We start from the raw sequence: 21799 nt of genomic DNA on the forward strand, positions 1-21799 counted from the left end.
GAGGTCCTGGGCCAGGACCTTGCGCATGCTAAGCCTACACTCTACCACTGAGCTATCCCCTCCACCTGAAAAGAACATGTGTTTGAATCAGACCAGACCTGCATTAGAATGTCAGCCTTCATCAGCTCAGTCACACTGAGCAAGTAATTTAACTCTCCAAGCCTCAGTTTCCTCCCCTGCAGTATGGAGGTAATGACAGTATCAATGGTAGAGGGCTGCCGTGAGGATGCAAGTCCCCCCAGTGGCACCTGAGACACAGCTGTCAGTCAATAAAGGAGAGCTGTTATTACCATATTAGTACCACACTCTGAGGGCAAAATCCAGGCGTGCCTGGCAGGCCCTCAAAATCTTTACGTGGGACTGATGCTGGATGTGTGAAAAGGCACCGTTCGAACTGGTGCCTTCAGAGAGGGCACGATTTGTCCACTGGCTGGAGCAAACCAGGCATAATTACCGATTATGTTCAACAGTGCATGGAAATTGCACTTAGAACACAGCGTGAACCAGGACCCAAACAGGTGACATCCAGATGTCTCAACACGTGGGTTACACAGACTCCCCCATTCAGAGGCTGCTCCACTGGCCGGCACGGAAGCATTTTGCTATACTGTTTTCTGACTTTGGCAGATGTGATTACAGTGCATGCGCAGATCCCGTGGACCCACCAGGCCACTCCCATGCTGCTGAGCTTTGGCTCACACTGATTCTGCCTGCACCCTGTACCTTGTTGGGGCGATTCCTTTTCCTCTTAGTAAGCCCAGGTCGGGGACCCTCTCACTGGTGCCCTTCCTGAAGCCCCTTCCCCTGGCACAAGCCCTCTGCTCACTTCTCCCTGCTACACCCGGGGTCACGGTCAGGTCTTAGGTTGGCAGGTCTACCTCCCAGGTAACCAGGTTCTATCTGGGAGCAGGGCATGTCTGGATGTGTGTCCAAGACATCTCTGCAGGCCAGCGCCAGCACCTGGGAGGGAAGCATCCTGCAGGCGTTTAGAGGTATTTTCAGAACCAGTGACGGCTACATGTCTGTGAGCCAGGCACTGAGCTTGGCAGAAGGGAGCCTTTGCAGTAAGTCACAGGACACCGCTAGAGGCCAGGCCTCTGTGAAGCAACTGCACTGAGTGCCAGGGACTTAAGAGATGGCTTTGCTCTGGGCAGGGGATGCCATGTGTCCAAGGGAGGGAAGAAGAGCAAGCCGTCTCCTGCCCTCAGAGCCTTGGTCCTCCCCCAGACACTCGAGGCAGACAGATTCCAGGGCACAGGCTGGGGTTGAGGTCAGAGGAGCCTGTGGCCACTGAAGCTGGTGGCCCTTAGTGGCTTGGTCCAGGCCTCCTTGGCACCAGGTCACCCTGTGGGGTGCATGGATCACAGCTGAGGCGCCACAAGACAAGCTGGTGACCACACAGGGGTTGAAAGGAACACATTTAGGGCAAGGGGCAGCCCCAGTCTGTTCAAGATGCTCCCCTTCCCACTGCCCAGGCAAGTCCCTCCCAAGCAGGAGGCTGGATGAGGTCTCATTGTGGCAACATGCACCCCTCTGTGGGGCTGCCCTGGAGGGGCTGGAAGCCAGTCCAGTCTTAGCAGTTGGGTGCAGAAGTGGCAGGTGGGGCCTGAGTCTGGGCACGGAGGAACTGGGATTTTTGTCTCCACACCCCCATTACCACCTTCTGGGGGAGAATGAACTCTGCCACCCTCTTCCCACCACGTTCTTCATCAAGAAACGGAACTCAAGATTCTTTCAGGCCACCCTCCTCCCTGTCTCAGGCCCTCCACTGCTTGCAGGGATGCTCTGCCAACCTTGGAACAGCAGCCCGTGAAGGAAGCAGGGGCTGTCTGGCTACCAGGCGGACACATGAAAACTCTGGCACCGATAATCGCACTTCACCCATGAGGACCCTGCGGGGAAGTCAGCCTTCTGTGCCATGTGGCCAGAGACGCAGGCCAGGATTCAACTCAAGTTGGCCTCACTCCCAGGATGGTGCTGCCCTCACCCCAGGGGTCTCCCTGTGCCAACAGAGAACAGTGCCAAGGACTCCCTATTCTCTTGGGGTGACGGGGCAGGAAGCTTAGAGAAGCCATTGCCCTAGCCCAAAGCCGATTCAACAGAGGATGGCTATGAGATGGGTCAGCGCTCAACAGGGCTGATGAAAGGGTGCCCGGAACAACCCCTTGCTCTTCCAGCACCAGCACTGGTGCCAGGCCTGGAAGTGGGATCTGGGCTAGCAGAGCCTTCCAGTGGAGACAGAACAAAATGTGAGTTCCTGCACACACAGAGCAGGACTGGATCCTGGAGGCTGTTCAAGGGATCCAGGTCAGGGCTTGGAAGCAATGGGGCAGGACCTTGCATCTGGACCTTGCTTGTGCCTTCAAGGAAACTGAAGCCAACCCTGATCCTTTCCACCTAGCTGGGTGGTTGCAGTCAGGATGCTGTCCCTCTCTGGTGCCTCAGCAGGGTGGTCCACAGAGACCAGTGCTAAGTACGTGGTAGCAGGTTAACAAGCATCAGGTCCCTTCCCTTCTCAGCAACAAGTCAACTTGGGGTGTGGCACATCTATAGATCGAGGTACCCAGTGCCCAAGACTACAGGCCTATCAGCCAACACAGCTTCAGACTGACTATCCAGACACCTCCTCTGGGAAGCCTCTCTGGATTTTATTAATCTAAATAAAAAATTGACACAGTAGGCAGTTTATGCCCATTTTTACAGATGAGAACAGGCCCTGAAAAGCTAGGTCCCTTGCCTATCACTCAGATAGCAAGCACTGGAACCACAACCAATCCAGGCAGGTCTGGGCCTGAGCCTGGGCCTGGGCCCATCCCCTTGCGGAGACCCCATCACCACACACAACCCAATCCAGCTCGCATGAAGGAGCTGGAACCTCTCCCTCTCACTGTGTTGAGAATGACTGATAGGATCCAGGTGCACGCATGTTCCAAGAGATTGTCATTTTAACAGACCAAACAAAGCTAAAGGAATGAATCTTAAATGGCAGAATTCTAAGTATCATTAATGCATCTGGGGGGTTTGCGGGCTTCTCAGCAGCCCTAAAATTACACCAACACAGCTAACCTACAAGGCTGGTCCTCTCTTAGACACCTGTGCCATCCCAGAGCCCAGCTGAGAGTCCCCATGCAGGCTGGGTGCCACCAGTGCCAGCGAGCTGATGACAGCGCCATTGGACCTCACCAGGAAAGGTCAGTGAAATCTGCGCTGCTGCTTCAGGCCAACCCAGCCACACCCTCTGTTTCTTCTTCCATTTCCACGCTGTTTGCTGTGGGAGCCCGGCCCTGGCCTTAGCTGTGGCCGATCCAGGCCTTGAATTCTGGCAACTGGGCAGAGACTCAAGGAGGTGGCCTTGAGGATGGGAGGAAGGACCAGATGCGTAAGCTCCTTTTCAAAGATGGTCACATTCTCCTAGGGAGGAGGTATGCACACTCACACACTGGCAGGCCGCAATCAACCAGACTGGCAAGGTCAGCCTTTCTGCAGGCTGCTCAGCTTGGACACTACTCTCATGCATTGCCTTCTCCCCTTCAGTCCAGCTCGGAGCTCACCTGAGCCTAATTCTATCAATTGTTTCTTTGTCAATCTTCCCAACAAACTTGTCCCAAGCACTTGCTCTGTGCCCAGGGACTTGTAGGGAGCTCAGCGTCCAAGTGGAAGGAGCAGAAACATGAATTACGTAAGCAGTTTGAATAAAGACTCCAGAAGAGGAACAAATCCCCTAATCCTGCAAAGATTTCTCAGAGGAGGTGACATTTGGGCTGGGTTCTGAAGGATGAATAGGAGTTCATGGGGAAGTACATTACTAAGAAAGGAAGAGCACGTGTGAAAAGGCTGGAGCAGAAGAATGTGTGAGGGAAGGTGATATTCTGGGGGGAGAGGTACAGCCCACAGAGAGCTTTGGGCTAGATCTGTATTGGACCACTTTTCTTCTGCTGAAGATGGGGAAATGTGACCTGAGCCCAGGTGATTAGAGCATTCCATATCCCCAACCACCATCAGGGATGGGCATGTGCCCAAGACAGCAGCTTTCACTGAAATCTTTGGGAAGAAGTGTGCTCTGTTCACAGGGATTGTAAGCAGGAGGCAAGCGTGGAGCCTCTCGGGGCCTCGAGGGAAAGGCCAAGAACGGAGCTAACACACAAAACACCAGAGCTGAGAGATATAAAGCCAGTTTCTTAAACTGAGCTCATGGATACGGACCTGGCTTTGCTGGAAGCGAGTACCTTTTCAGTTCTCTGAGCCAATACACTTCTTTGCTTTTCGTTTGTTTTTTTTGGGGGGGGGTTAATTAGGTTTATTTATTTATTGTTATTTTTTCTTTAATGGAGGTACGTGGGGATTGAACCCATGACCTTGTGTATGCTAAGCACGCACTCTACCACTGAGCTACACTTTCCCCACTTTGTTTAAACCAGTTGGAGCTGAGTTTTTCTGTCTTAGGCAACTGCCAAGGCCTGACGTGGTGAGCCTGGACTCACGCAGCCTCTCCCTGCCTCTCCCTGCCCAGAGCGATCTGAGCCTGGCTGCCTGCAAGGCAGACCCAGGTTGTGGTTCCTCGGGCTTGTCCACCATCCCACTTGCAGGACTGAAGGGGAGGGCTGCACACGTCCTGCCCACGGCCGCTGAGGTGGCGCGGGCAGCTGTGTTGGCCCTTCCGTGTCTGGGCAAGAGGCACAAGTGGGGGCTCTGGCACGCAAGCCTGTGCGTGTGTGCGTGCGTGCGTGTGCAACTAGCAGCAGCAGCCCACGGCGGGGCCCAGCTGCATCGGGCTGCTTCTGCTACAGGAGAGGAGTCCCACGCTTTCTCCCAGGGTCGGCACGGGCCTGCTAGCCGGGCCTGGCTCCTCCGCCCCGAAGGCTGGCGGCTGGCCCAGGAAGGGTGCCTCTGCTTAGCAGTCTCTTTCTCTTCCCTCTTTCCCTCCCCACCTCTTGGAAGAGGGGCTGCAAAGCCCCTGAACAAGATTTCAGGGCCAAGCCCAGATATCAGGGTGGTGGCTGGGGAAAGAAAGGAGGACAGAGAAAAAGAGAAAAGGACAAAGCACGCGGAGACCTAGCTGGATGGCTGACAAGTGGACGCTGCCAGGGATGCTGCCGCTGGCAACGTTGCCAACAGTCGCTGGCACCGACTGTGTGCAACACCTCCAGCAACTCCGCAAGGTGGGTCTTATTACCTCCATTTCAAAGAGAAGGAAGCTGAGGCTCTCAGGGCAGTTAGGAGCCTCGCCCAAGGATACAGGGCTGTAAGTGGCCAAGCTGGAATGGAAGCCAGCCTCTCTGGCTCGGTACTTTGACATCTCCAGCAGTGCACGGAGAGGCAAGCTTCCTCCGCAGCCGTCTCTGCCCACAGGAAGTCCGGCCTGGTGTCCCTGTGCAGGCATCACCTCTGCTGGTCCTCGCGCCAACCCTGGGGGTGGGGGTGCAGGCTGAGGGGAGCTGCTCACATTTGTGGGTAGAGCCTGGACTTTCTGGGTTGGAATTACAGCTCTGCCACTTACTGTAGACCTTGGTCGTGCTGCCTGCCAGCCCCTGAGCCTCTGAGTCCTCGCCTGCAGGATGGGGTGGCTGTGAGATGGAAGGAGCTCAGTGTGGAAAGTATGTGCTGCATTACTGGGCGCTTAGTAGGTGCTCACCCTGTGCCCCCATCACTTTTCTTATAGTTAATAGACGAGCAAATGGAAGAAACTCAGAGGGTGGAGGAGTAAACCCAGCCTGTGTCTCCCAGCGTCTAGCCCTAGGCCTTTCTCCGCGTGCTAGGGCAAGATTTTTGGAGGGAGACGAAAGGAAAGGCCAAGGCGATGAGAACCCCGCACGTCCATGTGTACCTTAGCGCCAAGCTGGCTGGGCCTGAGCGAGCACGCCTAGACCCTGGGAGACTGGCACATCCCTGGGCCCGGGCACAGCGGGGATGCGTTCCTAGAGGGCGTTGGCTTCCCCTGGGCTGGGCGGGGAGGAGTAAGACTTTGCTGACAGGAGGAGAAGGGAGGGTGTCTGACCTACGGCATAGGGGCAGGAATCAACGTGCTCCTTGATGCAATGAGAGGACAGGACGGAAGTGCAGGGACTGGGGCCCCGGGAGCCCACCCAAGGCGCCTGTTTGGAGAGGCAGAGCAACGCCCAGCTGAGGGGTGCTGACTCACCCAGACTCAGCACGAGACGTCGGGGGTCAGTGGCTGGAAGGAAGGACCCTCGGCCACCCAGAACCCGTTCTTCTGACGGCTCTGTTCAAAGACCTTCTCCTGGGTAAGTCGGTAGGGCCAGAAACAGGCAGGAATAAGCCCTTCACATCCCATTTCACAGACAGCGTGACCAAGACCCAAAGCGACAGCGGCAAGGCCCAGGTGAAGTTGGCAGGAGCAGCAGGACTGGGACACTGGGACGGAAGGACGGGTGCACCGCCCTGTCCTAGCCTGGTCTGGGGCCTTTGCTGAGGATGAGAAAGGAGAGGTCTCGTCACTTGGGGCTATAGGCCAACAAACCTCACCTCTGGCCTGAGCCTCTCAGCCCATGAGCCTCTCAGCTCCACACTGAGGTCAGACCCCCCATCAGCTCCTTCCCTGGACCCTGGCTGGGCACTGGACACCTGCAGTGATGCGCTCACACAGGGCCTGTCTCCCCACTGGACAGGCAGCCCCAAGGGAAGGCCCCGGGGCCACTTCTGCTCACTCACTTTCCCAGCACCAGGGCCCGTGCCCTCTGGGTGCGCACACAAACTCAACTGGTTGAATGAATGAATAAATGGATGGATGGATGGATGGATGGATGGATGGATGAAGCAGTGAGTGTGTCTAGTGAAGAACACAGGCACTGTAGTAGAAGACCGGGGTTCCTCAACTCACTCCTAGCTGTGTGGCCTGGAGCAAGTCATATACCTCTCTGAACCTGTTTCCTCATCCATACAGAACAATTACAATAGCGCTCTTGCAAACATTAGGGAGGAGCAGAGAGGTAAGTGTGGGAAGCTGATAGCGTCTCTCAAAGATGCACCAACATCTTAATGCCCGGAACCTGCAAAATTACTTTGTCTGGAAAAAGGGATTTGGCTGATGTGATTAAGGGAGGGAGGTTGAGATGAGGAGATTATGGGTTATCAGAGTAGAGGCTAAAGGCCAGCACAAGTATCCTTGTAAGAGAGGCGAGGCAGAAGGAGACTTGACACAGAAGAGGAGGAAACAGTGTAACCATCGGGACAGAGGCTGGAAGAGGCGAGGAAGGGTTCTCCCCTAGAGCCTGCAGACGGAGCAGGGCCCTGCCCACACCTTGGTTTCAGCGTAGTAATAATGATTCCGGACTCTAATCTCCAGAACTGCAAGAAAATAAATTTCTGTTTTTTTTTTTTTAAGCCACAGACTTCGTGGTAACTTATTAGGAGCTAGTAACGATGTGATGTGTTCTGTGCTGGTGTGGAGTAGGCCCTCGGGAGACGGCAGACATGGCTGCCATCATGACCATTACTTTCTTCACAGATGTCGGCTCTTAGAGAGCAGGGCCCGAGTGTTCTTTCCTGGAGGAGCCCAGCCCCAGTAGGTGCTCCCTCCGTGGCAGGCTGGCAGGAAGAGGAAGCTCCCCTCCAGGCAGGGAGGGCGTCTGAGCGCTGCGTTCCAACTCCCTGTGCTCACAGGGCTCTAGAGCGTGTCTTGCCTCCTGCCACCTGGATTACACGGTCACCAGCTCCCACTGGCTGAATGCACACCGCACTCATCCCTGACACGCCAACCTTTCCTCCTGCCCAGGACCCGCTTGTTTGCTGCGTGCACTGGTGCTGCCTTTGGGTTGAGATGCTACCCCCCACCAGGATCACAGGGCCCTGGGCGGGGCAGCCGGGCTCAGAGTGGGGAGGCCATGCCCCCTCTGCAGTGGCTGAGCTGCTCAGGGGCCAAGCCTCTATTTTCTCAGAAACACCGGGCAGGTGGCCTCAGGTCCACTGATGTGCCAGGAAGAGAATGAATTTCCCCAAAGCTGGCCTCATCAGTCTGAGCTGCACTCTTCCCCAAGCTGGGGAAGGGCAGGGCTGGCTTTCACATCCCTGCGCAGCAAGGCCACTGCCCTCGGCCCATGAACAGATAAAAACAGAGCTCAATCTCACCCTACTGAGCTCAATTTCAACCTCCTCGCCAAGGCTGTTGTTTGTTGGTTTTGACTTTGTTTTTTCTTGCTTTCCTAGTTTTTTTTTTTTTAAATGTGAAACTGCACATAGGTAAGCTTGCTTACTGCTTTTACATACATTAACTTAAAAAGTTCCAGCGATCAAGTCCTTTTCAAAATATACAAAGGGAATTTCCAATTGTAAAGAGACGTACAGTGAATTCTTTTGGAAATCACTGGAGAACTCTCTCTCCCCAAATCAAAGCCCCATTCACTTTCCACAACAATCTGCACATGCCAGTGCATCTGGGTTGCACGCTGTCCATGTGGGGGAGGCTCTAGAAACCATCAAAAAGGACACCTGTACCTGGGCTGGGACCACAGCCACCAGCGACTCATTGATTTGTTCATGTGGTCATGCACCATTCTCTCTGTCAGCCAACGTTCACTGAGTGTGTGCCCCTGACAACACTGAGCAGGGAGAGCTGGGGGTCTGAGGATCTGAGGAAGATTCGGCCAGAACCCCACATCCAGGAAGTGGCGCAGGTGGTTGCAAACCTAAGTGACAAGTGCTGAACCAGGGGTCTCCCACACATTCCCATGGGAGCAGACCGGGCACAGACAGTGAGAGGAGATTTGCAGCACAGATAACCAACCACAAAACAAGTAGCCTTAATATATAAAATGCTTAGTCAAATCAATAAGAAAACTTCATAGAAAAATGGGCAAAAAAGCTGAACAGGCATTTCATGAGAAGTAAACATTATTGGCCAATAAACACATGAAAGCATGCAGTCAGCTTCATTAGTAATAAGGGAAATAGAAAAATCGAATCACAGGAGATGCCATTTTGGCAAAAATTACAATGTTGATGATAAGGACGTGGAGTGAGCTGAGCCCTCAAACCCCACTGGAGGGAGTGAAGGTTCGGCAAAACCACTAGGCAAAAGTCTGGCAACATCTGTGAGCAGTATTACCCCATGACTCAGCAGTTTCATTCTCAGACACACATTTATTCTAAAGAATGGGTGGTCAATGAGGCCCGGAGGACGGGAGTAGAGTGTACACTGCAATAATGTTCAAAGTAGCAAAAACCTAGGTGCATCCAGATGCCTGTCAGTACAGACCGCTTCAGAGTTGTAAGAACTAACAAATGAAGAACCCCACGCACCAGTGGGATAACTCTCTGGAACATTTCGCAACTTATGAAAATCAGGTTCCCAAAGAATCCATCTGCAATGATTCTATATATAAAAGCACACAGAGCAAAACTAAACAACGAGTTATACGAATTATTAGGAGAGTCAGACATCGGTCGACCTGTGACAGATGCAGAGGGGTGGTAACTCCAAGTCCCACAGTGGAGGGGCCCCTGGGGCCTCAAAGGGACTGGTACTTCCCGGGTCCTTAGGCAGAGCAAGGAATGGTGGCCATTTATTCCTCTTTATATCTTAACCATGCTTTTGCCATTCTTCTGTATGTCTTCAATATAATAGGACCAAATGTTTTCAAGGACAGCTGGGTAGAAGTTGGCCCCTGGTTAGAAGCTGGCTGAGTGGATGGGGGTTCTGGGGTGGGGAGCGAAGCTATGTCCAGGGTCACCCAGTCGCCTCATGTTGGCTGCTCCATCTCTCTGCCCAGGCTCCCTCCCGGCCAGTCCCAGACCATCCGACAGGCCTGCTCTGCGGCAGACACACATCTGTATACACAAGCAATCCTGCCGACCCTCCGCTCACCCCGTTCCCCTCCCAGACCCGCTCACTCCACCAGACCCTGCTCCTCGCTCAGCTGTCACTCCCCGTGCACAGCAGACCCGTAATAAAGAAATTACTGTTTTCAGCTGACAAAGAGCAGATTTCTTCCTAAGTAAACACTGATGTTTTGGTAGGGAAATTAGGTTATAAAATTGAGCCTACAAAGGAGGCCATACAGATGGACGTGGTTAAGATCTAGCCACACAGGCAACAAGGGTTAATTCCACCGCCCACCTTTTATCACATTTTTTTTTCACTCCTTGGAGCAGAAGGATAGGAAGGGGATCAGCTTTTTTAAACATTAAAATCTAAAAGCATAAAAAATAAATAAATAAATAAAAAAGAGGGATGTATCGAGGAGACTTTTTTCCTAGCAAAGTGATGATTTGTGCAGAGCTGATGGGTGTGGGCAGTGGTGAGGGTGGTAGGTTGTCTGGGGAGCCGGGAACCCAGCTGGCCCCCGGGGAAAGGGCCCTGAGGAAGCCATTGGGATTAGGCCCTCTCCAGTCACCTGGGTGTGGGTTAGCCTCTGGGTCTGTGGGTTCCATGTCTGACAGAGGCTGAGCACAGCTGAGCCGAACCTTCCAGAAAGTCATGGCTTCATGGGGACGGTCATATCACAGGGCAAATTCAGGGGGCTGAAGGAGAGCCATGGGTGGGAATGAGACACGGGGTCTTGGAGTGTGGGAGGTCCTCTGTAAAAGGAGGGGCTTCATTAGACTTCACTGGGGGGTCTAGGTCTAAGTGAGGAGAAAGGGCCTGGGGGAACAGTGGGCTCCATTTAGGGAGACTCCCCCACAGTGAGCATTCTCTGACTCTGGCCTGACCTGCCAAAGTGTATGGAATTTCTTTTCCTGGATGACTGTCAAAATTAGATGCATAATCCCAAATAGTTTAGATAAAACGTTTTCTTAGAGGTGGGTGTGTTGCCAATTTTTACCAAGCTCTTGAGTCCTAAAAGAACAGGATGCCTCTTTCACACTGGCATCAGTGTCTGCCTGGAAGTCGGGGCCCCTCAATGGGACAAAGCAACCCCAAGAAGGCCACGGAGCCCCGCCGGGCAGCCTGGGGTTAGGAGTAGGGGTCACGGGGCAGGCCTCCCATGCCTTGCTGCAGATAAATGCTTTCCATTCCTGGCTCCCTGGTGCTCTGGGTTCCCCCAAATCCCCTTCAGGCACACCACTCTGGAACTGCCGATTTCTCCTCCTCTCCCTCCCAGGCCTTGAGATACCTGTGAGCAGCAAGACGGGACCTCCCTGGGCCCGCATCCCCCATACCTGATGCCAGGCTGGCACATCATAGGCACTGGGTGAGTGTTGTTGAGTGAACAAGTGCTAAGAACTTCCCCTGAGTTAGGCAACAATGAAATGCTACTTTGCTTGGGCGGGACAGGTCAAGTTCACATTTTAGGAATGCAGCTCCTGAAAGGAGACAATGAGGGAAGGGGATCCCACTGTCCCCAACATATTTCTTCTCCATGGATACCAGGACACATAAGTGATACAGCAATGCTGGCTGTGGTGATGGAGGCTTGGAGAGCAGGGCAACAGGACTCAGGGGCAGGGCACTGCTCACGACTTCCCCCAACAAATGTTGACTAAGGCTGGCAGGAGCGACCCCAGGTGACAGCACTTGAGACAAAGATAAATCCAGCAATAATAAATTAGGCTCAACAAATGGATGCACTGGGGGAACTGACATCAGCCTCAACCCTGAGTGAACGACATGGACACGTGAAGCGGGGAAAGACCCTCCCACCTCAAAGGCCAATCTGTCCATCAACACCTGAAATTTTACTCTTAGTGATTAATTCCTTTGGGCGGATTACTGTACTATTCCCATGCTTGGCACCACGACTAATACACTGCAGCTCTAAGATCTACAATGAAATGCCCCTTCTTCTCCAAGGACAGCTTAGAGAAGGGCTTAGGCTTGAAGGTCAGATCTCACTTATGAGCTGAGTGATCTTGGGAAGCTCTTAAATTCTGGAATTTTCCAATTTTCTGCTCTATGAACTAGGAAGAATATCACAGGGCACGGAGAAGACTAGACACAGTGCCATGCGCTTAGCACCAAGCAGAGTGCTGTGAACGAAATGTGGATTTCCTTCTGGTGTCAACAGGAGGGTGAAAAGAACAAGTCATTGTCGCACGCTCACATGGTACCAGGAGCTGTTCCACATACTTCATATACACTCAATCACCTAATTCTCACAAGCACCCACTGTGGGGCACTGTTTTGTCTCCATTTTAGAGACCGGGAAACTGAGGCTGCAGGAGGTTAGACAGCCAGCCCAAGGATGTGACCCTGTTCTGTCTGCATCCTGGAGGTGTGGGATTGGAACAGCCCAAGATGATGGAGGGCCAGTGGGACAGGAGAGGAACCAGGAGGATCACCTCTCAAGCCTGCAGGACCTTTCCCCTGGACAGCCCCTCCCCATGCCTGCTCTGCACACCCTCTCCTGCTACAGACCCGCCTCATTTCTGCACATCAAGATTTGTTTCACTCCTGGGGTCCCTCCTGCCCTCGGCTGACCACACAGGTTTCTCTGCAAAGCCCAGAATCAGGCAGCTCCTCTTCTGTGAGGGCCAGTGTTCAGGAAAGATCAAAGAGCAGGCTGTCTTATCAGACACGCTCCTCATTAAACTTTTACAGGCAGATTCCATTATAAATGAGCCGTCTGTCCCATGCCGCAGAGCACGTTCCTGGAGACGGGGATTTGAAGCTCTCAGAACAGAAGCAGCTTTAGCAGAGGGGTCAGGATGGAGAGGAGGGCCTCTAGGGTCACACGGCCTGGGTTCAAGTCCAGCTGTGCGACTCACTAGAAGAATATCACTAAGACAGCAGTCAACGTCACCGTGCCTCAGTTTCCCCACATATCAACCAGGAGTGACAACGCTGCCTGCCTGGTAGGGTGCACGTGAGGGTTAGAGGACGTAATCCAGAGGGCTGGACACAGGCTGCTGTGACTGCACCCCACCTAGTCTGAGCCCAGCATCCTGCCACCCAGAGCAGGGAAAGGACCTGCCTAGACAGCTCTCTAATGGCCACTCCCATCACTGTGAGCCAAGGCCCCACTCTGTTCGTCACTCAGCCCTCAGACAGCCCTGGGAGGAGGGGGAGCTGCCCTACAAACTGCCTCGTCCCGGGGTTTTCTGAGCTCCATGTCCACCTGCCATCCAGTTGCTCTGAAGAAGTGGTCAGCCACGCGGGTTTCAAGCAGCACCTCCTGAGGACGGATGGGCAGCGCGATCCAAGAGGGGAGGAGGAACCGGGCCCACCCAGCATCCTGGCCTGGGAGTCAGGCAGACATGTCCTGCAGAAGATTCCTCCTTTCCACCAGTCTCTAGAAAGCATGCACATTTGCCGAGGGCAGAGAACGTTCTTGGCGAAACACAAACAAAGCCAGTCCTCTATGAAACGTGAACCTGGCATGCTGCATCCAGAATCAAAAAAGAAAATATTCGTGTATCTTTCTGCCCTCCTTGGTGGCTGGCTGAGGACAGAGCTGTCAGCTGGCCAAGGACAACGCAGGAGTCACAAGTCGAGCAGACCTCGTGTTTATTAATCTCACAACAAGCCAGTGCAGTCTTTACGGGACGCTGACCTTGGAAAAAGCCATCTTCAAACCCCCCCAGACTTGTAAGTTCATGAGCTCAGCTGGCAACAGCAAAGAAACTGCTTTCTTGAGAGAGGCACACCCAGAGAGGGGCTGAACATCCCCATTAATATGCGGTCGCCAGGATGAGGTACGGTTAAGACGTCCTGAACAGTTCTCTCAGGGGGACTCTGGGCAATCTGCACACATGACAAAGTGTGCAGATGATGGTGGGAGGTAGATGCCTTCGCACCCACCAGCTGGCGTTCCCGTGCTTTCCTTAAAGTACCTGGGCCAGTGAGTTGACTTTACATGAATTGATGGCTATGCCCCAGAGCCATCTGTCCCTAGCAAGAGCCCCCCACCCCCCACTTTCTCCCTGCCAGGTGGCCTTGGGCTGTGCTCACCAACTACAGCTCAGAATCAAGTGATCTGCAGGAGAGCAATTAGTGGTGGCCAGGTCAAGGATTGATGCAGGTTCTAGGGGTCATGGATGTCACAGGTCAGGTATGGAGCCCAGCAAGTTGAGAGAGAAAGGGACTGCCCTCCCTGTGGTTGAGATGTTGCTGCTCTCCCCTTTGCACCCCTCCACCCCCACCACCAATATGCTCATGTCCTTCTACAGGCTGAGAATATGAATAGACTTAGGTCAACCTGTGGGCAGTGGATCTGTGAATGGGTGATGCAAAGGAACCAGGTGTGACTGAAGCATTGTGCTGTACACCAGAAACTGACACGTTGTAACTGACTATACTTCAATTTTAAAAAAAGGAGGTTTAGCTCAGTTGTAGAGTGCATGCTTAGCATGCATGACATCCTACGTTCAATCCCCAGTACCTTCTCTAAAAATAAACCTAATTACGGCCCCCACCAACCAAAAAAAAGGAAGAAAGAAAAGGAGCCAGGGGATTTTTAACACCCATATTTCAGTGTCATTATCACAGAGAGTAAAGGCCTTAGAGCCTGCCAGCTCTGAGACTCTGGACAGCCAATACACAGCTCTGGGCCTGCTTCCTTCCAGGGGAGGGGCTGCAGTGGTCCCCAAACTCTGGCCTGTGGGCACCAGTAAACGAGCAGTTTCCCAGGCCTCACTTCAGCCTGAAAGAGTCAGAACTTCCGGGTTCCAGCGCCTAGGAATGGGCGTCTTTGATGCATCCTATTCAGATTTGTAGCCAGGTTTCAGAACTGCACTGTGAGATGGTCTCTATAAGCCATCTGGGCTGGAGGCAGCTGGAATTGGTCCTCCCTGAAGCCTCAGGGCAGGGCTGAGATGGAAAGGACCCCACCAGCAGCTTGGGGAGTTGAATATTGATCCCAGCCTCCTGCAACGGGAACATAAGCTTCTACCCTCCAGGACATGAATTAATCCTAACCCAAGGCACTCCTACTTGTGTGACTGCACACACCGAGGAAGTGGGGAGCACCAGCTGGGGCTCCTGCCATGTCAGCCTCAGCCCTGGTCCCCACAACACCCAGAGAGACTGTTTCCAAGGGACAGGGGTGTGAGGGGATCCAAAGAGCTCCTCTTTCCTGCTAGCAGTCACCAGCTGATGGAGAGGCTGCAGGACCTTCTCTTCTGCCCTTGAGAATGGACTCTCGGAGCCACAGGAGTACGTCTCCATGGGCGGAGCAATCACAAGAGAACCACACGTGACCAGCAAAAACACTGTCCCCCCCAAACGTTTGTCACCCCATTACCTATGGTTTACACAGATAATAGATGCTGCACCAGGAGTCCATGTGCTATTTGCTCTTCTGGAACCATGTGAATATTAGTAAGCTGTGCAAGTCCTGCCGTGGGTTTGTACGTCCAGGTGACTGGGAACGAGTAGGGTGCGGGTGTCTATGAGGAAGCCATCCACGTGGGTGGAGCAGGTTGGGGTTTCCACACTCTGGACCCACCCCTGACTCCTCCCATGGGGAGCTGCCTGTTTGGGGTGCTGTGTGACCAGCCCAGGCCCGGTTCCTCCTCTGCCCAGATCACAATGACAGCGCTAGCAGGTCTCCCTACCATGATCCCCCACTTCTCCTGTCCAACCTCTAACAGCTCCTACACTTGCTCTGAAAATAAATTGGACCACTCCCTCCTGCTCCTGGTTGCCAAAAGGATAAAATCCAAATCCCTTCCCTGGGGGAAAAAAGGCCCCTCCTCCCTCCATCCCCAGTGGTATTTCTTCAGCCCCATTTCCCACCTTCCCATGGCACAGCCACCAGTCAGCATCCTCTTCCAAGGTCACGCCGTGGCCTGCCTACCGCATGTTTCCAAACTGTGCTAAGTGCTTGATTCATATTACCCTATTTATTTTCAAAATAACTCCATAGATGGGGGAGGTACTGTTATTGTGTGCTTTTATAGATGAGAAAACTGAGGTTTACACATTCAGGTTGGTCGGTTGGTCACATCCCAAGGCTAGTGAGTTCAGCGCTGGTAGCCTGGCAGGGCAGGTGACAGGGCCCAGGAGGGCTGAGTTGGAGACTCCGCCCGGAGCCACGCCCACTGGGGCCGTGAGAGCCAATGGGCAGCAGTCCTGGGCGCCTGAGCAGCCCCAGTGGCTCTGACTAGGGCTGACAAGAGATGACACGGCACCTCATTTGCTGTGCAACGTTTGTGTAATTAGACACACTTGGCGAGGAGGAGCGAGCTATGGCAGGGGCATGATGGATTGGGTGCTCCACCAGGCTCCTGATCACATTAATCACGGAAGCCACGGCCAAGGGGCCCATGTTTCTCATAGGCTTTATCCTGTTTCCCACCTGGGGCACCCACCTTGGGTGATGGAGGGATGGGAAGGGTGGGCTCTGAACACTCACCATGCCCCCGACTGTCCCTAGGATAATGTGGAGCCACTGGAAGCCCGCCCCAGCAGGAGGCAGGCTCTGGAAACACAGTGCCGCTGCCCATCACTGGGGTGTTAACCAGGTGATCCACTCAGTGTGGGGGTGAGGGGCTGTGCAGCTAGGCTCCTCAGCCCTGGAGAAGCAAGCAGGCCCATTTGCTTGAGCACATGAAAGTCAGTGCACCTCTCTGAACTTCAGCCTCTGCATCTGTAAGATGCGGATTAGAACCCCATTTCACAGGACAATTGGGAAGGTAAACTCATCCAGCACACCAGACTTCAGCTCCCTGCACAAATGACTGCCACCCTTTACTGTCTTCTCCTGGGTCGGCCAGGCTTCTCACTGGGGGCTGAGGTCACAATGAGCTGAACAATGACATCCAGAGATGTCTGTGTCCTAATCCTTGGAACCTGCGAATGTTACCTTCTATGGGAAAAGGGACTTTGCAGATGTTAAGGATCTTGAGACGGGAAGGTTATCCTGAATTTTCAGGCCCAGTCACTGCTGTCCTTATAAGTGAGGCAGAGGGAGGAAACAGAAGGGGAAGAAGGCGCTGTGAGAAGAGAAGCAGGGAGTAAAAAAGTGATGTGGTGTGAGGCAGGGATGCAGGCTGCTTCCAGATGCTAGAACAGTCACAGAAATGGATTCTCGCCTGGAGCCAGAAAGTTCCAGAAGGAAATAAGCCCTGCCACACCTTGATTCTAGGCTCATAAGACTTACTTCAGACTCCTGGCCTCTAGAACTATCTGAGAATATTTGATTATTTTAAACCACCAAGTTTGAGGCAATCTGTTACCCCAGCAAACTCTACACAGCCATTAGGTACCAACTAAAGAGCCATCCAGAAGGCCATTTCCACAGGCCCCTGGCCTGGCCAGACCTCCTCTGCTGCTTGCCATCACTGCTGTGTGCTTCTCTGGGTGGTCTGCCTGCATCCCGCCCCTCACTGGCCAGGAAGGAAGCAGGCCCAGAGAGAGAAGGGAGGTGACCTAGAGAGAAGGGAGGTGACCTGTGTCCAACCCTGAGCCGGTGAATGGCAAAGCCTAGGGAAGTCTCAGGGGCCACCTCCTGGACACAGCTCTCCATTAGCCCAGGGAGCGACAGTATCAAGGGCCCCCTAATTCAGTGAAAGTTGCCGCCTGCAGCAGAGCATCTCAAACCCGAGCCTGCGGCAGTATCATCCATAAGATGTGTTAAACACAGATCGTGGTCCCACTCCAGACTCTCGCACCCAGCAGGTCGGGGCCAGGGCCTGAGACTCTGCGTTCCCAGCGGGCTTCCAGGCAGTGCTGTTGCTGACGGTCCAGAGGTTTGGGGAACCACTGTATTAGGGGACAGCACCCTCACAAAGGGCTATCATAAAGCTTTCAAGAAGGAATCGTCTGGACCTGTGCAGGGGGTCTATGGTCACAAATATGCTCCCAAACGGGAGGCCAGTGTGTAGCCGAGGGCCGGGGCTCAGGAGGCCATGATTAGATTTCTAACTCTCCCAATCCCTAAGTGGGTGACCCTAATGATTAGTGATTTAACCTCTCTGCTGCTTCAGTTCCTTCATCCATAAAATGGGGATGATATGAAATGCTCATCTTACAGGGTTGTGAGAGGGTTAAATAAGATCAAACACATGAGGTATTTACAGCAGAGCCTGTTCATGAGGTCAGTTATTTCGTGAAACAGCAGTCCTCAGCGATGGGGTCTTCTTACATCTCTGTTGCCCCTAGATACTTGGGGATATGTGAGCCAGGATGTTTCCTTGCAGTGACGCAAATCTGCGTGGACTGTCCCCCAGGGAGCTCTCAGCATTGCCTGTGTCTCTGACCGGCATGGGTCCCCTTGCAAGGGGGCACTTTGCTGCAGGCCTGCTGTGCCCAGGATGTCACGGAATCAGTCAAATATTTCTCAACAACAGAGAAAGAGCAATTCCAAAGCCTCCGGAAAAGGGACTCAGCTCCCTTGATACTCATAGGATTTTTGGATGCCACCAACTGAGCAATTTCCAGGTGAGCCACTAGCTCCAGGATCAGCACCTTCCAGAAGCTGCCTGAGCTGCGGGCCCAGCCACCTGCAGCGGGAAGAGCCCCAGAGCTGGGCCGAGGGCTGAAATGGCCTCACCACCCACCAGGTGGATACAAGCCTGCCAGCAGCAGGTCTAGTCAAGTGAGAACCAGCCACATGCACCAAAATAAAAGGCAAGTTCCCAACATGTCACAGGAGACAACCTGAAAGGGCGCCCAATGCCCAATGCCCAACTCTGGGCTGGTTTAAACAACACAACAGTGATAGCCATAGAGTACATAACTCACAAAGTAACACAGATCTCATCTACCTGATATAAATAAATGATAAAATCAGTTAATGGAGGAGAAGAGACGGCTCTTCCTTAGAGTAGAATTCTAATCAACAAATATGGAAGGAATGATGGAAATAGAAAATTATTTGGCAAATACTAGCAGTTACTGTTTCAGGGAAGAGTCATCACTGGATGTGAACGTTAGTGGATGAAAATATGATGAGAAACAGGACATTTACATATTATCAAAGTACTGCCCCACCAGATACGTATTAATTACAAAGGGATGAAGCCCAGCCGACCTCAACCTTAAGCAAGCGATCAAAGTTACTAGCATCTCCAGGGATGAGAAGTATTGCCGTCATGGGTCGCCTGACACGATGGACTAGGAGGGCACCACACCCCTTCTATGGTAGTTGGCCCCCAACTGCATCGTCTGAATCTAGGCATCAGGCAACCCCAGGCAAACCCGAATCGAGGACATTCTATGCAATAACTGGTCCTTCCTCTTCAAAAGGGTCAAGGTCGTGAAAGACAAGAAAGACTGAGCCATGTCCTGGGTTAAAGATGTCTAAGGAGGGATGACAACTAAATGCAAGTGCTAAATCCTCAACAGGGGACCTCAGCAGGCAACTGACCAAATTTAGACAAGCTTTATAAGTCAGTTAACAGCACTATACTGGTCTTTGGTTATGTAAGAAGTGAACATTTGGGGAACTGGGTGAGGGTAGACAGGAAATCTTTGTATTCTTTTTGCAACTTTTTGATCATGTCTGAAATTATTGCAAAGTACAAGACATCGTGATGAAGAAAATAGAAGTCCCAGATTTGCTCTGTCTGAGGTGGGCAACGGGTACCCGGAAATAGGGAAATAGGTCACCTGCCTCCCGCTCAGAGGTGCTGCTGTCCAGTCTCTACTTGTGGGTACTGAGAAGCAGGGTCCTGGGCATCCATGTTACTGGGGCAGATCAGAGCAAATACAGTGCTTTGCACATAGTGAGTGCTCTGCAAGCTTTTACTGACTTTATTCCAACGGGAGCTGGGAGAGGCTCCCTGGCAGGGTTGGTCTTCAATGGGAGGGATCCCGGGAGAGGGTTCTCCACAGCAAATACTGATTGTGAAGCTATTACAGCTACCATCGAGGTGGAAATCAGAGGAAAGCTCAGAGCCTGCTGGCTGGCAGGTGTGAAAACGGGTCATTCTCATGTTCCAGTGTGGGGGGAAACCAGGGAAGGGACCTCCTCAGTGTGGAGGATACCACGGCCCCTGGGAGGAGGTGGCACCTGAGCTGAGGGTCTGGAAAAGGCGGCCTGGAGGAGGGGACATTCCAGGCAGGCTGGCAGCAGGAGCTGAGGCTCAGGGACATGTGGTAGTTGTGTGTTCGAGAACCATCGATGGCGACTTGGTATGGACAGGTGAGGTGGCTGGGTCAAGAGGGTTCTTGGGGCCTCTTGATTTTTCCCAGGAGGTCCCCTCCAAGGTAGGTGGGGGGAGCAATGGAGATATAGGGGGTGGGGCGAAGGTTTCAGCGTCTCTTCTGGAAGCCAAATGGATGCGTAGCAAGAAGTCAAGTCTTTTGAGTCATAAAGACCAAGAAAAGTGATTATCAGCCATGGGCTCGGAGACCTCAGGTGGGAATGAAGAGGGGCAGGGGCAGGTTTAGTGTGACACACAGGTGACACACTCCTTCACGTGGGGGCCTCAGAGCAGGGAGTAGGGGAGGCTGCAAAGTATAACTGAGTTTGTCCTTATCAGTAGGGCAACCCTATCATTTATTGTCCAAACTGGGATGCTTGAGAGTGTGAAAGGGGGTGCTATGAATTATTATGCTGGGACAACTCAAATCTAAAGTCATGGTACTTATGTGAGGACTTTGGCCTGGAGGGCATCCCCACTGCCTGGGCAGGGAAAGAGCCTCAGGACACTTATGGATACACCGGGTCAGCCTGCAGCCTTGGAAGTAGTGATGTGTGAGGCCATTGTGAATCCCTCTCAGGTAACCACAGGGAAGCTGGGGTTCCCATCCCACAGCTCCCATTCACACAGGGTCTAGCGTCAATGCGCTCTTGGGTGACAAGTGTGACTGTCAACTCCGGAAGATGAAGATCAGGAAGTCCAAACAGAAAGAGAGAGGCAGGAGACCACTTGCCAGGGCGGCGGGCGGCAGGCGGAGGGCGGAACTTACCCGTGTACGCCGTGGACAGAGGGAGGCTCGTAATGGTACCTCCCCTCCTGGTGTCTCATGTCAATCGGTAAGGGAGCGTGGAACGGTGGCAGAAGATGCGGCGGAACTGCGGAGGGGAGAGAAAAACAGGACTTCAAAAACTTTTCCCCTCCCTCGAAAAGCAATTTTCAAAGGGCTTTAAAGCTCCGTGAATTTCAGAGCAAGAGCAGTCAGGACAGGGGGCTCCGCGGTGCCTGGCTATCACACACCCACGAAGAGGGATGAATAAATAATCAAAGTCAGCCCGAGATCAGCCCGAGAACCCTCCATCTTTCACATAAAAGATCCCCAACCGCGCTCTTGACAAAGACAAGCAGCTAAGCGCTCTTTGAACTCGCAGAGATGACAGGCTCGGCCGCAAATCAGGGCTGACAGAGCCGGCAGGCTTCTTGCCCATCCCGGCCTCGGCTGTAAGTGGCCCGGGCAGCCCTGGGTCCGGACGCTGCAGTCACACAGGCTGGAAATATTTACCGAGAGCCATCTGTGAAGGCAGGGCCGGCTCCCGGCTGCGGCCAGCCTCAGGAAGTCCAGGTCCCATGAGCCGCCCACCCCGTCCTCTCGGCATCCTCCAGTGGACACCTATGTGGCTCTGTTAATTCTCCAGCTCTTAATATTAATTACTGACCCCAGGTGCGCTGGGGAGAGTGCCTCTGAGGTGCCAACACCAACACGTGAGTGTTGGTTTCCGGAGTGTGTCAGCCTCCTGCCTGCACTTGGCCTGCCCTTGACAAATCATCATGATAATTGTAGGATGCTCTTTGCTTATTAAAAAAAAAAAAAAAAGAAAATTCCTGGGTACCCTGGAGGCAAACATAATTACAGGCTTGAGGAAAACAAGGCTCTTTAGAAAGCAGTTACACTGGGAAAAGGGCTAAGAAGTGGACATTTCTCAGTCAACTCTCACTCAGGCTGAGGCCACAGGCCGGGGTGGGGGGGGGAGGTGGGTGAGTGTTGAGTATGAATTGCTCAAGAGTTTAAAGAAGTCCAGGGAGGAGGTTATACCTCAGTGGG

The 21799-nt window shown here is 53.1% G+C and overlaps 1 protein-coding gene across 1 annotated transcript in view; it reads right to left on the minus strand.

The window, feature by feature from the left end:
* Positions 1 to 20855, minus strand: part of GLI2 (GLI family zinc finger 2) — a 61074-nt gene extending 40219 nt beyond the window's left edge. The window contains exon 1 of the mRNA XM_031451252.2: positions 20750 to 20855. Coding sequence (XP_031307112.2) covers positions 20750 to 20808 — 59 coding nt within the window. The 5' untranslated portion in view covers positions 20809 to 20855. The remainder of the gene's footprint in view (positions 1 to 20749) is intronic.
* Between the last annotated feature and the right edge of the window lie 944 nt (positions 20856 to 21799).

The sequence above is a fragment of the Camelus dromedarius genome, chromosome 4 (genome assembly GCF_036321535.1).
Source record: "Camelus dromedarius isolate mCamDro1 chromosome 4, mCamDro1.pat, whole genome shotgun sequence".
Classification (NCBI taxonomy): Eukaryota; Metazoa; Chordata; class Mammalia; order Artiodactyla; family Camelidae; genus Camelus; species Camelus dromedarius.